We start from the raw sequence: 13,607 nt of genomic DNA, 5'->3' as shown, positions 1-13,607 counted from the left end.
CCTTCTTTGACGTGGAAATCTTCTTTTCATTTCTTCTGTTCAGTCCAAAACATGAACACACTGGAGAGCTGCTGTACAGTAGAAAACTGAACTTGTAATTCTAATTGACCGAGACACAGACACTGTTTTGTCATGTTTAATTCTGTAAAGCTGCTTGCTTTCAAGCAATCTATTGTATAAAGTGGTATATAAATAAAGTGACGTAACTTGACTAGAGTGCTGAATTCCAGAGTTTGTGCAAACATTACTATGACTATGATCAGATGCTTTCTTTACTGCTGTTTTCTCACCTCTGTTATTTAATTTGTTTATTTTGTTATTGAGAGGAAAGCGCAAAGCACATATTTACATATTCATCCAAACACCGCTCTCAGTGTCGGGATGTTCACTAACAGTAAACCGCGGGTCACATATATTTAACATTTGTTTTTACCCCTTCGTGAAGAACGAAAAAGAACTTCGCCGTGAGTATATCGGGGCCTTAAGGTATTATAGACATTGAAAAGAGCTATACAAATAAAATAAAGACTTGACCTTTGGTGTGGCCATATATACATGTATATATATATATAAACATGTATTTGTAGGTGTGTTACCTTCATGTCCCTTTAGTGTGGTGATGATAGAACACGACTGTTCATCCAGTTTCAGTAGAGTGATCTGCCCTGAATGATCTCCCACGAAGGCATGCTGGGTTTCATTATCATATCTGCATATGTAGTCAAGAAAACAAGACAGAAGAGAGGAAATAATCCTAATAACAAAAATCATATTTAAACCAGTTTAAGACACTAATTTATTTGCCAATCCATTAAAATTCATAATGAATCTATTTAGTGATAAACGATATATTGGCCACCATATCGGTATCAGCCAATACATGTTAATTTTTAATGTTATCTTTATCAGGCCAATAAGAAAATTTGGCCGATATATATTAAAGCTGATAAATAATGTATTATTTCCTTCAGCTGAGACACTTCAGATGTGCACTGTTCACCATGATGGCTTTGAATTGCTGAAATATGATTGGAATCACTTCAAAAAAGGAAAATACAGTTGAGTGCAACATGTGCAGCGCAAGTCTGTCATATCGGCTACAAAAAAATGATATTGAAAACAGTATAATTGTGTGCTTGGGACATGGCTTTTAATGGAGAGACTTTTGTTTTTGTAATCAGGCTCTCAAAAATTACATAAAAAAATGGATTAAGATTTATCGGTCAAAATATCGGTTATCGGCTTTCAAATATAAAAAACTATCGGTTATTAAAATTTTCATATCGGTGCATCTCTAAATCTATCTATTTAATCAAAATGTCTTTGAAAGATATTCAGGGACTTATAAACTAGATATGCATGAGCAGAACTACGGTTTCCACAAAAATATGAAGCAGCGCAATTAGCATTAGCAACAGCATATTAGCATATTATACTGATTTCTGAAGGATCATGTGACACTGAAGACTGGAGTAATGATGCTGAAAATTCAGATTTGATCACTGGAATAAATTACATTTTAACATATATTCAAATAGAAAACAGTTCTTTTAAATTGTAAAAATATTTCACAATATTACTGGTTTTACAGTATTTTCGATCAAATAAATGAAGCCTTGGTGAGATTAAAAATCTTACAGACCCCAAACTGGACAGAAATTCTGACCAAAGTGCATACACATTTTAAAGTAACAATATAATTTTTTTTTTTATATATATTATTAATAATATACAAAAGCAACTGTATTAACACATGTAACGTTACCTCCAACACTGAAACCACTGCGATCCAGAGAAATCACATGCATAAAATGTAAAAATGCATTAGAAATATTTCTCAGGGACAGACTGAAGTGAAGGATACTGTAAACAGGAAGCCCATGAGCCGAAGCTGTGGCGTCCCAGCATAGAGCCGCTCTGAGTGCTCATCCAGCTGATGCTTTTATCATGACCCGTACTGATCACCCACTGACTCTCCAGAGAGAAGATGAGGTCTGACACACGGTTCTGATGGGCTGCACACACACACACACACACACACACACACACACTTGGTGAAGATCAAGGTTCAAAAGGTCTGAGACTATATGTGAGTCCCAATTTTGTGTAGTTGTGCCGTTTTGTAGTGTCAATAGTGTGAGTAGTGTGTTCAACACTGAAAATTCCAAATAGAACTTTTAATACTCAAATGATGCACTAAATTAACCGAAAAAACAAAGAGTGGAATGTTGGACACTTCATGCTCTCAACATTCCGAGGTTGAATGACAAATTTGCCTTATAAAGTTCATACACTTCTACACCGATGAGTACACAGTGTGTGTATGTGAAACTGTCTGCTTAATGCATGATTAACTGTAGAATGCTACATTGTTGTCACATGATCTCATTTAAATTAGGGTTATTATTGTTAACTAAAACTACTAAAAACAGTTTCGTTCAAAAAAATAAACCTAAAAATAAACTACAATTATTTGATTAAAAAAAAAACGATTAGAATTAGAATAACTAACTAACTAATTAGAAATGATGCCTTGGCAACTAACCGAAATCACACAAAAAAACACTAAATTATAACTGGAAATAAATAAATACTAACCAGTAATACACATATATAAAAAAATATATAATAATTACAATGACAAAAGCACAAATAAAAATTAGCCTACAAAAGATTTAACAAAAGTTAAAATGAAAACAAATTACATAAAATACTAAAGTAACAGGTTTTGTTTTGTTTTTGTTGCATGCACATTTAATTAATTATAAAATATATATAGTTATTTAGAATTTTAATTAATTAAATTTTTTATAATTGTAATGATATTGGGTCAAATGTCTTAAACTTTGGCAGTTCAATCAAATAATGAGTTAAGAAAAAAAAATGTATTTCTTCTGGTTCATTCGTCACACTGGAAACAAAAGATGACAAAAGACAAAAGATGTGGGATACAGTATTCCATGGATCAGTAAGATTCAGCACACAAACACACTTTTGAGATTCTCTTTGAAGGCAGAGAGTATTGTGTGTCGAGATGATTGTGCGACGATGTCATCATCTGATGATGTCATTGTGTGTCCTGGTAGGGCAACTAACAGTGTAACTGTATCTGATCCGAAATGAACATAATGCAGATCACAATACCAACTAATTCATTCAAATTAAGTCAACTACAATATTTGACCGTTATAAGCAGGAATACCGTCTCTCTCACACACACATGCTTTCCTGGCATTGTCCGATTTTCTCCAGACACATTTTCCAGAGCAGCTCTGACTCATCCAGCCATAATCATCTTGTGTGTGAGTGTCTAAGTGTCTAGTGAGAGCTCACATGAGAATCTTAGCCCCAGGGCATGCTGGGAAAAAAAACAAATGATCCTCAAGTGATTGGGTGGGCCAAAGTAAAGTAGTGTAGTGTGTGTGTGTGTGTGTGTGTGTGTGTGTGTGTGTGTGTGTGTGTGTGTGTGTGTGTGTGTGTGTGTGTGTGTACAGTTTAGTGCTCTGCTGGAAGGGAAATCCAACCCATCATCTAAAGTATGTTAGAACACTAATGGAAATAACACATAAGTCTCTGGTTTTACCTGGGTATGTTTTTACATGGTTCATTTTGTTGAAATCTTCTGAGATGAGGAACTCCTGTGAGAGACCGAGAAAAGAAGATTACAGATTTACTCAATGTGTTAGTTTACCCTCTTACTCACCATTATGTGGCTACAAACCCAGATGACTTTCAGCTTTTTGTGACACGCAAAATAAGAGCTCTTTTCCACACAGTGATCGGGACTCTCAAGATCCAAATAAGGACAAAGAAAGCATAATTTAAGCATATATTTCAAGTCTTCTGATTACTTTTATGGTGCTTTTTGTCCACAGTCCCTTTATAAACTACCGTTCAAACATTAGGGGTCAGTAAGATTTTTTAATTTTTTTTAGAAAGAAATTAATACTTTTGTTCAACATTGAATTGATCTAAATTAACAGTAAAGACTTTTATAATGTCACAAAAGATTCATATTACAAATAAATACTGATTTAAACTTATATTCATCAAACAACCATTTAAAAAAGCAACTGTTTTCAACATTGATAATAATCAGAAATGTTTCTTGAGCAGTAAATCATCATATTAGACTGATTTCTGAAGGACTGGAGTAATGATGCTGAAAATTCAGCTTTGATCACAGGAATAAATTAAATTTTACAATATATTCAAATAGAAAATACTTTTTATAAATTGTAATAATATGAATGATTTTACTGTATTTTTGATCAAATAAATGCAGCCTTGGTGAGCAGAATACTTTTTATTTAAATGATAATAATTAAAATAATTCTAACCAACACCTAATTTTTAACAGTAGTGTACGTCCTTTGTATAAAAAAAAAAAAAAAAGAGCAGTGTGAACATTCTGCTAAACATCTCAATTTGTTCTCCACAGAAAACCATACAGGTTGGGAATGATACGAAGGCAAGTCAATTACGAAAATGTTTATTTTCTGGGTGAACTATCCCTTTAATACACAAATATGTACAGTTGCCCTCACTACAGGCATCTAAAGAGATATGGCTGCATATCTCGACTGCCAAGTCTCAAATTGAAGGATCTTTGGAAGACAGCCTTCGTTTCGCGTCTTTTATTCAGCTCACTTTGAAGGATGCATCACGTTTATCCTTCATGTCCTTCAATAACCCACAATCCTTTGCACACATTCCAATTCACGAAGCATAACTGACGGAAAACGAGTCGGCACTGAATGAAATGTAGGACAAAAATAATGTTTTTGTAGATTAAGGCATAAATGTTATCTTTTATTTTAGCCTACAAGCCTCAGAAGGACTGGACTAGAAAGGACACAACCTCACTATGATGCAGTTTTCCGGTTGGGAAGCACCCATAGAGACATAATATTCAACATTTGAAAACACTTTAGCCCTCGGGGGGGCGATAGAGTGACACTTACCACAACGGCCCCATTGTCCTGTCCTATGAAGATCCGCTTGCTCTCATGGTGATATGACATACAGGAACACGGAGCTGGACAGAAAGAGAAACACTTGACCTACATCCTGTGAGATTTCTGCTGCTTAAAGGTGAAGTGTGTCATTTCTGTGCTACTAGCGGCACCAAAAACAACACTTCGCTTTTTTAATTGAAAGCTAAAAATAATAGAAAATATAAATATTAGACATGAACTTTAAAAAAAACTTAGATGAAAATTAGAAATGTTGCCTTGAAAACTACTGGAAACAAATTGAAGTACTACTAGAACTGCACGATTAATCGTTAAAGGATCTGCGTTCTGACCCAGAGAGAACGGTTATGTATAGATATGAAACAGCTTCACAAACCGTCTTTTCAACCACACAGTATCATTATTATAAATTTTCAAATTATTACAGAAGTACTGGGAGAAAAGTTTATAGTTCGGATATAAACACTGATGTCTACGGAAGCGACCAAAATTTGCACTTCAATTAGCAATTGTATCAATTACATTGTTACGCCAGTAGGTGGCGACAAGTGACTGTTAAAAATATGTGTGTCATTGAATCATTCATTCAAGAGAGATTTGTTCAAATCTCATACAGTAATGAAACAAGTGAAGTATCATTCACTCAAACCACTTTTCTTTTTAAATAATCCATTGAAAATAATTAAACATTTTTAAATAGACTGCAGCAATTAACATTTTGTCTGAACCTTTAGTAAACGACATGTTATTCTGTTTAGTTGTCTGTTCAGAATCGTGATCCAAATTTTTTTTTTTTTACGTGATTCTCAATTTTTCTAGAATCGTGCCGCTCCAAGTACCACAATTACTAAATCAAAAAATTAAAATAAAATACATTAAAGCTATAGAAATATTAGACTAAAGTAATAAAAAAATCAGAAAAATCACATTTCAAAATGACTAATATTAAAATAAAATAAATCCAGCTAATCAAAAATACTTATAAATACTATAAAAGTATAAAAAATTACAGTTTCCGCACAATTTTTCTCCAACAATCCTACTTTTTCTCAAACACAGATCCAGTTTGAATCAGAATTTGACATGTCAAGCAACTCAAACAAAAAGAGCAATGGCACATTAAACCTTCATGCACTTACTGGTGACACTGGTGAATGTACAGTATGTGAGACAACAGGAGACTGTGTGTTGAAAACGTGTTATTTTCCTTTTGGTTAATGCTCAAAGTTAGCCTGGTTAAAACCAGACCATTCTCAGTAGTAACTGAGTTATGGTCTGGCAAAGCTTCATTAATAACTCATTTCCAAAGGGGTTTCACCAACGGTTGTCGCTCAAATGCCTCTGGGAGCAATTGGATAGACCTAAAACCAATCAGAGCGATCGTCATCGTGTAAAGCCATATGCTGCGTCCCAATTCGCCTAAGTTACACTACGCCATAAAAGTATGTACTCTTTTTGTGAAGAAAAGGTATTTACTTTTGAATGTGTAGCAAAAAAGTAGGCAAGCTTTGGGACATACTACTTCGTCATCTTTATCGGACGGATCTGTCGCGTGCGTCCTGTCACGTAAACTGCCCTGTCAATCATCTTGTCACAGTTAAAATCCTCTATTAAATCTAATTTAATTTCCTACCGTTTCGGAGAGAAATGTAGCAGCACGTTCATCTGCCAGTGGGTCTTTCATGGAGACTGTCCTCATATGTTTGCAATTTGAATATAATAATGCATTTAAAAGTTGCTGCGCTTCACCAACGGACGTCGCTCAAATGCCTCTGGGCACAATTGGATAGACCTAAAACCAATCAGAGCGATCGTCATCGTGTAAAGCCCGCCCCAACGTTTCTGATTGGTGCCGCGATTTCGAGGGATTAGAAATGGGCTTGAATGAGCTCTTTGACAGACTACTTGCAGAGCAAATCTAAATTTGCCGGAAGTTGTCTGGGTTTTCCCAGGCTAGCTCAAAGTGTCAGTCACATCAAACCTACTCTCACTGTATTTGAGATTCCGTTCACTTTCATTGTAAAGAAAATGACAGCGTGAACATTACGCTAAACATGCTCCACTGTTAGGAACATATTACGAGTAAGAAATGATGACAGGATTTTCATTTTTGGTTGAAATGATACTCACAGGACACAGTGTGGTAGATGCTGGGCCAGTACTGTCCACTGTCACGCTTCAGCCAAACTCGAATCGTCCTGAAATAAACAAACAAAACAAGACATTCAAATAAAACATGAAATACCATATAAGAATAAACCCAAATTAATATATATTTATTTGTTTGGAACATGAAAAGAAAGTAAAAAAAATAAATAAAATAAATAAATAAATAAATAAATAAATATACACTGAACAAAATTATAAACGCAACACTTTTGTTTTTGCCCCCATTTTTCATGAGCTGAACTCAAAGATCTAAGACTTTTTCTATGTACACAAAAGGCCTATTTCTCTCAAATATTGTTCACAAATCTGTGTTAGTGAGCACTTCTCCTTTGCCGAGATCATCCATCCACCTCACAGGTTTGGCATATCAAGATGCTGTTTAGACAGCATTATTATTGCACAGGTGTGCCTTAGGCTGGCCACAATAAAAGGCCACTCTAAAATGTGCAGTTTTACTGCATTGGGGGGGTCCAGAGCATCCCAAACACATTCATTCATGCTGACTGCAGGAATGTCCACCATTGAATGTTAATTTCTCTACCACAAGCCGTCTCCAAAGGCATTTCAGAGAATTTGGCAATGCATCCAACCGGCCTCACAACCCCAGACCACGTGTAACCACACCAGCCCAGGACCTCCACATCCAGCATCTTCACCTCCAAGATCGTCTGAGACCAGCAACACCCACACAGCTGCTGCAACAATCGGTTTGCATAACCAAAGAATTTCTGCACAAACTGTCAGAAACCATCTCAGGGAAGCTCATCTGCATGCTCGTCGTCCTCATCGGGGTCTCGACCTGACTGCAGTTCGTCATCGTAACCGACTTGTGAGGGCAAATGCTCACATTCATGGTGTCTGGCACTTTGGAGAGGTGTTCTCTTCACGGATGAATCCCGGTTTTCACTGTACAGGGCAGATGGCAGACAGCATGTAAGGCGCTGTGTGGGTGAGCGGTTTGCTGATGTCAACGTTGTGGATCGAGTGGCCCATGGTGGTGGTGGGGTTATGGTATGGGCAGGCGTATGTTATGGACAACGAACACAGGTGCATTTAATTGATGGCATTTTGAATGCACAGAGATACCGTGACGATATCCTGAGGCCCATTGTTGTGCCATTCATCCACGTTCCGTGGCCTTCATAGGCCTTTTGTGTACATAGAAAAAGTCTTAGATCTTTGAGTTCAGATCATGAAAAATGGGGGCAAAAACAAAAGTGTTGCGTTTATATTATAATATTGTTCAGTATATATTTAAATAAAATAAATAAATAATATATGTGTGGTCAAATTGATTAATCGTGATTAATTGCATCTAACCTAAAATTGATATAATATATGTAGCCTATATGTGTACATACAGCCTACACCTACATATATACAGTATATATATATATATATATACTTATGTTAGATTTGATTAATCGTGGTCATTTTGACAGCAATAAATAATAGAATATAATTAACATAATAGAATAATATTTTTAAAAATAAAAATAGCTAAAAATAACCAGCTGAAGTGTGATGGTCATGCACAGAAACACACACATGTCCCCGGAGCAGCTGAACTCTGTTCATTTAGTTTCAGTTCCTGCTAAAACCTCGAGCGTTTCATATGTTTGTGCACCTGCTCTCACACGGCATATAATGCAGGTAATCAGGACATGACCACACACGTCTCTCCGACTACACTAACACAGTTTTATCGAGCCAGAATGATTAAAATGTAAAATATATTCAGAGATGAAAAAACTCAAAGCATGTTCATTCACAACTATATAAATGATTCTGACAGCACAAATAAGATTTGATCTTGATCTCTGAATAAATTACAACTCATCTCTTTTAGATCTGCTTCTCTAACGTCACGTGTTGAACTCTTGAGCTGTTTTCTAGCTAATTGATCATCTTTAAGCTTCCCTTAATGGGCATCTGGAAACACATGCTGTTGATGCCAGCTGTTTCTCCTGTTTAGCATTTAAAAACATGTTTGAATCCCATTTGAAAAGGAGGTCACTGTTTTGAAACATTAAGACGAGTATGTTGAAATGCATGAAGACATCAGATATGATTTCAAGCCTTGCAGAAACAAAGCAAGCACTGATGCGTTCATCCTGAGAGGAACTTAACCAACGTCACTGCTGAAAGAAAATGGCTTAAACCAGCCTAAGTGCTTTGCTGGACTTTTAGGCTGACTAAATATCCAAACCCCAGTAACACCATCAAAAATGTTGTCTAAACCAGCGTGATCATGCTCAAAGACCAGCTAACCACCTTAGGCTGGTTTAAAGGGTTAGTTCACCCCAAAATGAACATATTCTTTTTTTGGTAATATTTTCAGGTGAGAGGTCACTCGACTTGTGTACGGTTGTACCGGAAGCCAATGACTATAGTTTATAAAGTTACAAATATGGATATTTTTCTAACAAAAATGCACCGCTTGGCTTCAGAAGGTCTTTATTAACCCCCTGGAGCCGTGTGGATTACTTTTATGATGGATGGATGCACTTTTATGGACTTCAAAATCCAAGTCACCATTCACTGCCATTTTAAAGCTTGGAAGAGACAGGATATTTATTAATATAGCCTAACTCTGATTGTATTTGGCTGAAAGAAGAACGTCATACACAGAAGATGGCTTGAGGGTGAGTAAATCATGTGATCATTTTAATTTTTGGGTGAACTATCCCTTTAAGTTGCGTTTTCCAGTAGGTTTTCCTCATAAAAAGAGGTGAACAACACAAACAATATTATCCAAAAATACATTTAAATGGAGCACAATATCTATGTAAACAAGTAAAACACGTCCAAAGTACCATGGTAACCATCTATTAGGCTATGCCAAGAAAATAAAATAATATGGGCTGTTCTTGAAATATGACTCAGTGTCAGAATTCCAACATTTTACATCATAATTGTGATTTACAAGAGCAATTTTTCTTATGTTGCAGAACTGTTACTGTTAGTGTAAAATCTAAATAAATGAACACAAGATCTTCAAACACTGTGAGAAGCTTTAAGAATCATTCTGCTTTTGATTTGTGTTCACATTATGACAGTTGTGGCAAACACACGACACACACTTACCACAGTTTCACAGTAACTGTTACACATATCCTGTACAGATATCCTGCTCTATGATTACCATTGTAATTCATAATTCACCTTCAATTCTGAAGTTTTCAAGCAACAATCTAGCTTGTAAAGTTCAAGTGCTTCTATTCAAAACACTTGCCATGATGTTCTGGACATGCATCATGGAAGTACCCTGGTAAACCTATAGTACCATGGTATTACCATGTACCGCTATAGAAATTATTATAGGAGAATAATTACGCATGTTTTTATAATGTTTTTACAAATAAACAGATAAACGAGACAAGTGTAGATTTCAGCGTTGTCACATAATGTGATCGTGTTTACACCGGCGCGTGTAACGTTAACTTACCTGTCCTCGCTGACCGTAATAACCCCGTCCTCCTTCGGGATCAGCACGGCCGTGTTCACGGTGTCGCTGTGGCCCTCGATCTTGTTTAACAGGACGGGTCTGAAGCTCTGAGGCCTCGAGTGGATCTCCGCCGCCATCGCTGTTTTCCCCTCGATTCCCTCTGTGTGTGTTTGTGTGATGATTCCTCCTCTCGAGTCAGCTGAGCGTTGAGGAAGTTCAACCAACAGCGCGAGATACCGTAACGCTCCGTAAAAACGCGTCCGGTAAAAACCAAAACACCCCCAGATAGCAGACGCACGTCTTCAAGATGTCTGTTAAAGATTACTTTATCTGGAAACCATCTGCGGTTTTCTGACATCTGATAGACGTCTTTAAGATGTCAGTTTTACATCTAAATAATAAACATTAGATAAAGATTAGATAAACAATAAAGATATCTTAAAGGCATTTTCTAAACGTCTACAGTATTTGACATCTGACAGGAAACGTCCTATAGACGTCTGTGTGATGTACGTGTGCTATCTGGGATCTGGAGGTTTACTTCCAAACTATGCTGTATAATTTTAACATTGTGTACAATACATTATTAATGCATTTTTTTGCAACCAGGGCCTAAAACTAACTTTTTTTTGTTACCACGCCTGCCAGTGACCAGCGATTTAAAGGGGTGGTTGATTATGATTTCACTTTTCTAACTTTAGTTAGTGTGTAATGCTGCTGTTTGAGCATAAACAACATAGTAAAGTCACAACGCTCAAAGTTCAAAGCAAAAGGGAGATATTTTATTTTTTTTAAATCGCTTTTTAAGGATTACAACAAACTGGTACACAACATTCCTCCTGGGTTAGTGACATCACTAACCCTAAAATAAACCCCGCCCCTGGAAATGCAATTTATAAATTATCAAGACAGAATATGCTAATCAATGACTAGAAGATAACTACACATAAGCTACATAAATTCATCAACTAACCATTCAGAAATGCTGTCTACATGTTGTCACTTCTTTGTCTCTCCATCTTTTTCTGACTCTGTTTTGAACATAAAAGACTAAAAGTTGTTGAAATGTTCAGGTCACAAGCTATTGTAGCTCCGCCCCCTGTGCTGGGAGCAGCAGCTCATTTGCATTTAAAGGGACAGACACAAAAACAGTTTGTTTTTGCTCACCCATTGCTATATAATTAGCCTGGTTAAAACCAGACCATTCTCAGTAGTAACTGAGTTATGGTCTGGCAAAGCTCCATTAATAACTCATTTCCAAAGGGGCGTCACCAACGGATGTCGCTCAAATGCCTCTGGGCGCAATTGGATAGACCTAAAACCAATCAGAGCGATCGCGATCGTCATCGTGTAAAGCCATATGCTGCGTCCCAATTCGCCTAAGTTACACTACGCCATAAAAGTATGTACTCTTTTTGTGAAGAAAAGGTATTTACTTTTGAATGTGTAGCAAAAAAGTAGGCAAGCTTTGGGACATACTACTTCGTCATCTTTATCGGACGGATCTGTCGCGTGCGTCCTGTCACGTAAACTGCCCTGTCAATCATCTTGTCACAGTTAAAATCCTCTATTAAATCTAATTTCATTTCCTACCATTTCGGAGAGAAATGTAGTAGCACGTTCATCTGCCAGTGGGTCTTTCATGGAGACTGTCCTCATGTGTTTGCAATTTGAATATAATAATGCATTTAAAAGTTGCTGCGCTTCACCAACGGACGTCGCTCAAATGCCTCTGGGCGCAACTGGATAGACCTAAAACCAATCAGAGCGATCGTCATCGTGTAAAGCCCGCCCCAACGTTTCTGATTGGTGCCGCGATTTCGACGGAATAGAAATGGGCTTGAATGAGCTCTTTGCCAGACTACTTGCAGAGCAAATCTAAATTTGCCGGTAGTTGTCTGGGTTTTCCCAGGCTACTATATAATAATATCTGAGGGGTATTTTAAGCTAAAACTTCACATACACACTCTGGGGACATCAGAGACTTATTTTACATATTGTGAAAAGAGCATTATACCACCCCTTTAAGAAAATGTAGGCTACCGTCCATAAATATTTTTTACCAGCCAGTTACGATGCAAAAAATCTTAGATACCAGTCAAAATTCCAATATTCCGAATTCCAATTTCGATACCAAAGTTAGCTATGGAAGCTTGTTTCCCCACAGAATAAAAAATAGAAAAGTTGTAAAAGCGACTTTTTATCTCACAGTTCTGACTTTTTTCTCTCGCAATTGCGAATTTATATCACATAATTCTGAGAAAAAAAGAAACACGAAGGGGATGAAAACTTTTGAACAAGATAAAAATGTCAAACTTTTGAGTATTTTATTTAAAACATCAAATCTTTACATTTAGTTCTGCCCTTCGGAAGTAACAGAAGATGGTTACCCTACATGTTTCCTGGAAGATTTTTCAACTCCCAGCTCTTAATGCATTGTTTTTCCTTTTTTAATAGTTGTGTTTGAGTCCCTCAACTGTCCTTGCAGTGTGAAAAGATGGATCTCAAAATCATGCAGTCACAGCTGGACAGGGTTCAAAATATGCAAAATATGCAGAATTTGCATTTTTCTGAAGAACACTGGGCAGTTTAACTCAGGACAAACAAAGGACTCATGAACATCTATCACAAAACAAAAACAGCCATGGATCATCCAGATAACGACACACAGTATTAAGAATCAAGAACACTTTTGAACGGGTCATTTTTATAAATTCAGCTTCTTCTTTTTTTGTCTTGTGGACTATATGTAAACATCTTTTATGTAAAATATCTTATTCAGGACAGTACTAAATTAAACAACATACATTTTGTATGATCCCTCTCATTTTGTTAAAATAATTAACATTTAGCAGATTCCGCAAGGTGTATGTAAACTTTTGAGCACGACTGTATCGATGTACTTTAATATCAGTTTTCAGTAATTAATTACTAGCTAATTACAGTGTAATTATTTTACTGTACTAATTCATCTCTCTAAAAAGTATTGGATTACTTATTACTTTCTAAATCCC

The 13,607-nt window shown here is 36.3% G+C and overlaps 1 protein-coding gene across 2 annotated transcripts in view; it reads right to left on the bottom strand.

Annotated features, from left to right (window-relative positions):
* Window positions 1-10,794, bottom strand: part of wdfy1 (WD repeat and FYVE domain containing 1) — a 37,485-nt gene extending 26,691 nt beyond the window's left edge. The window contains exons 1-6 of one of the 2 annotated variants that reach the window (XM_082180125.1): window positions 10,594-10,794; window positions 7,107-7,174; window positions 4,965-5,038; window positions 3,584-3,638; window positions 1,865-2,015; window positions 597-709 (exon numbers count right to left, since the gene is read on the bottom strand). In XM_082180125.1, the coding sequence (XP_082036251.1) occupies window positions 597-709; window positions 1,865-2,015; window positions 3,584-3,638; window positions 4,965-5,038; window positions 7,107-7,174; window positions 10,594-10,730 (598 nt within the window). In that variant the 5' untranslated portion in view covers window positions 10,731-10,794. The remainder of the gene's footprint in view (window positions 1-596; window positions 710-1,864; window positions 2,016-3,583; window positions 3,639-4,964; window positions 5,039-7,106; window positions 7,175-10,593) is intronic. The other variant, XM_082180122.1, reaches the window with a different exon arrangement.
* Window positions 10,795-13,607: the final 2,813 nt, after the last annotated feature.

This window comes from Leuciscus leuciscus (genome assembly GCF_965113295.1).
Source record: "Leuciscus leuciscus genome assembly, chromosome: 9".
Classification (NCBI taxonomy): Eukaryota; Metazoa; Chordata; class Actinopteri; order Cypriniformes; family Leuciscidae; genus Leuciscus; species Leuciscus leuciscus.
This window is presented reverse-complemented; position numbering and strand designations above follow the sequence as displayed.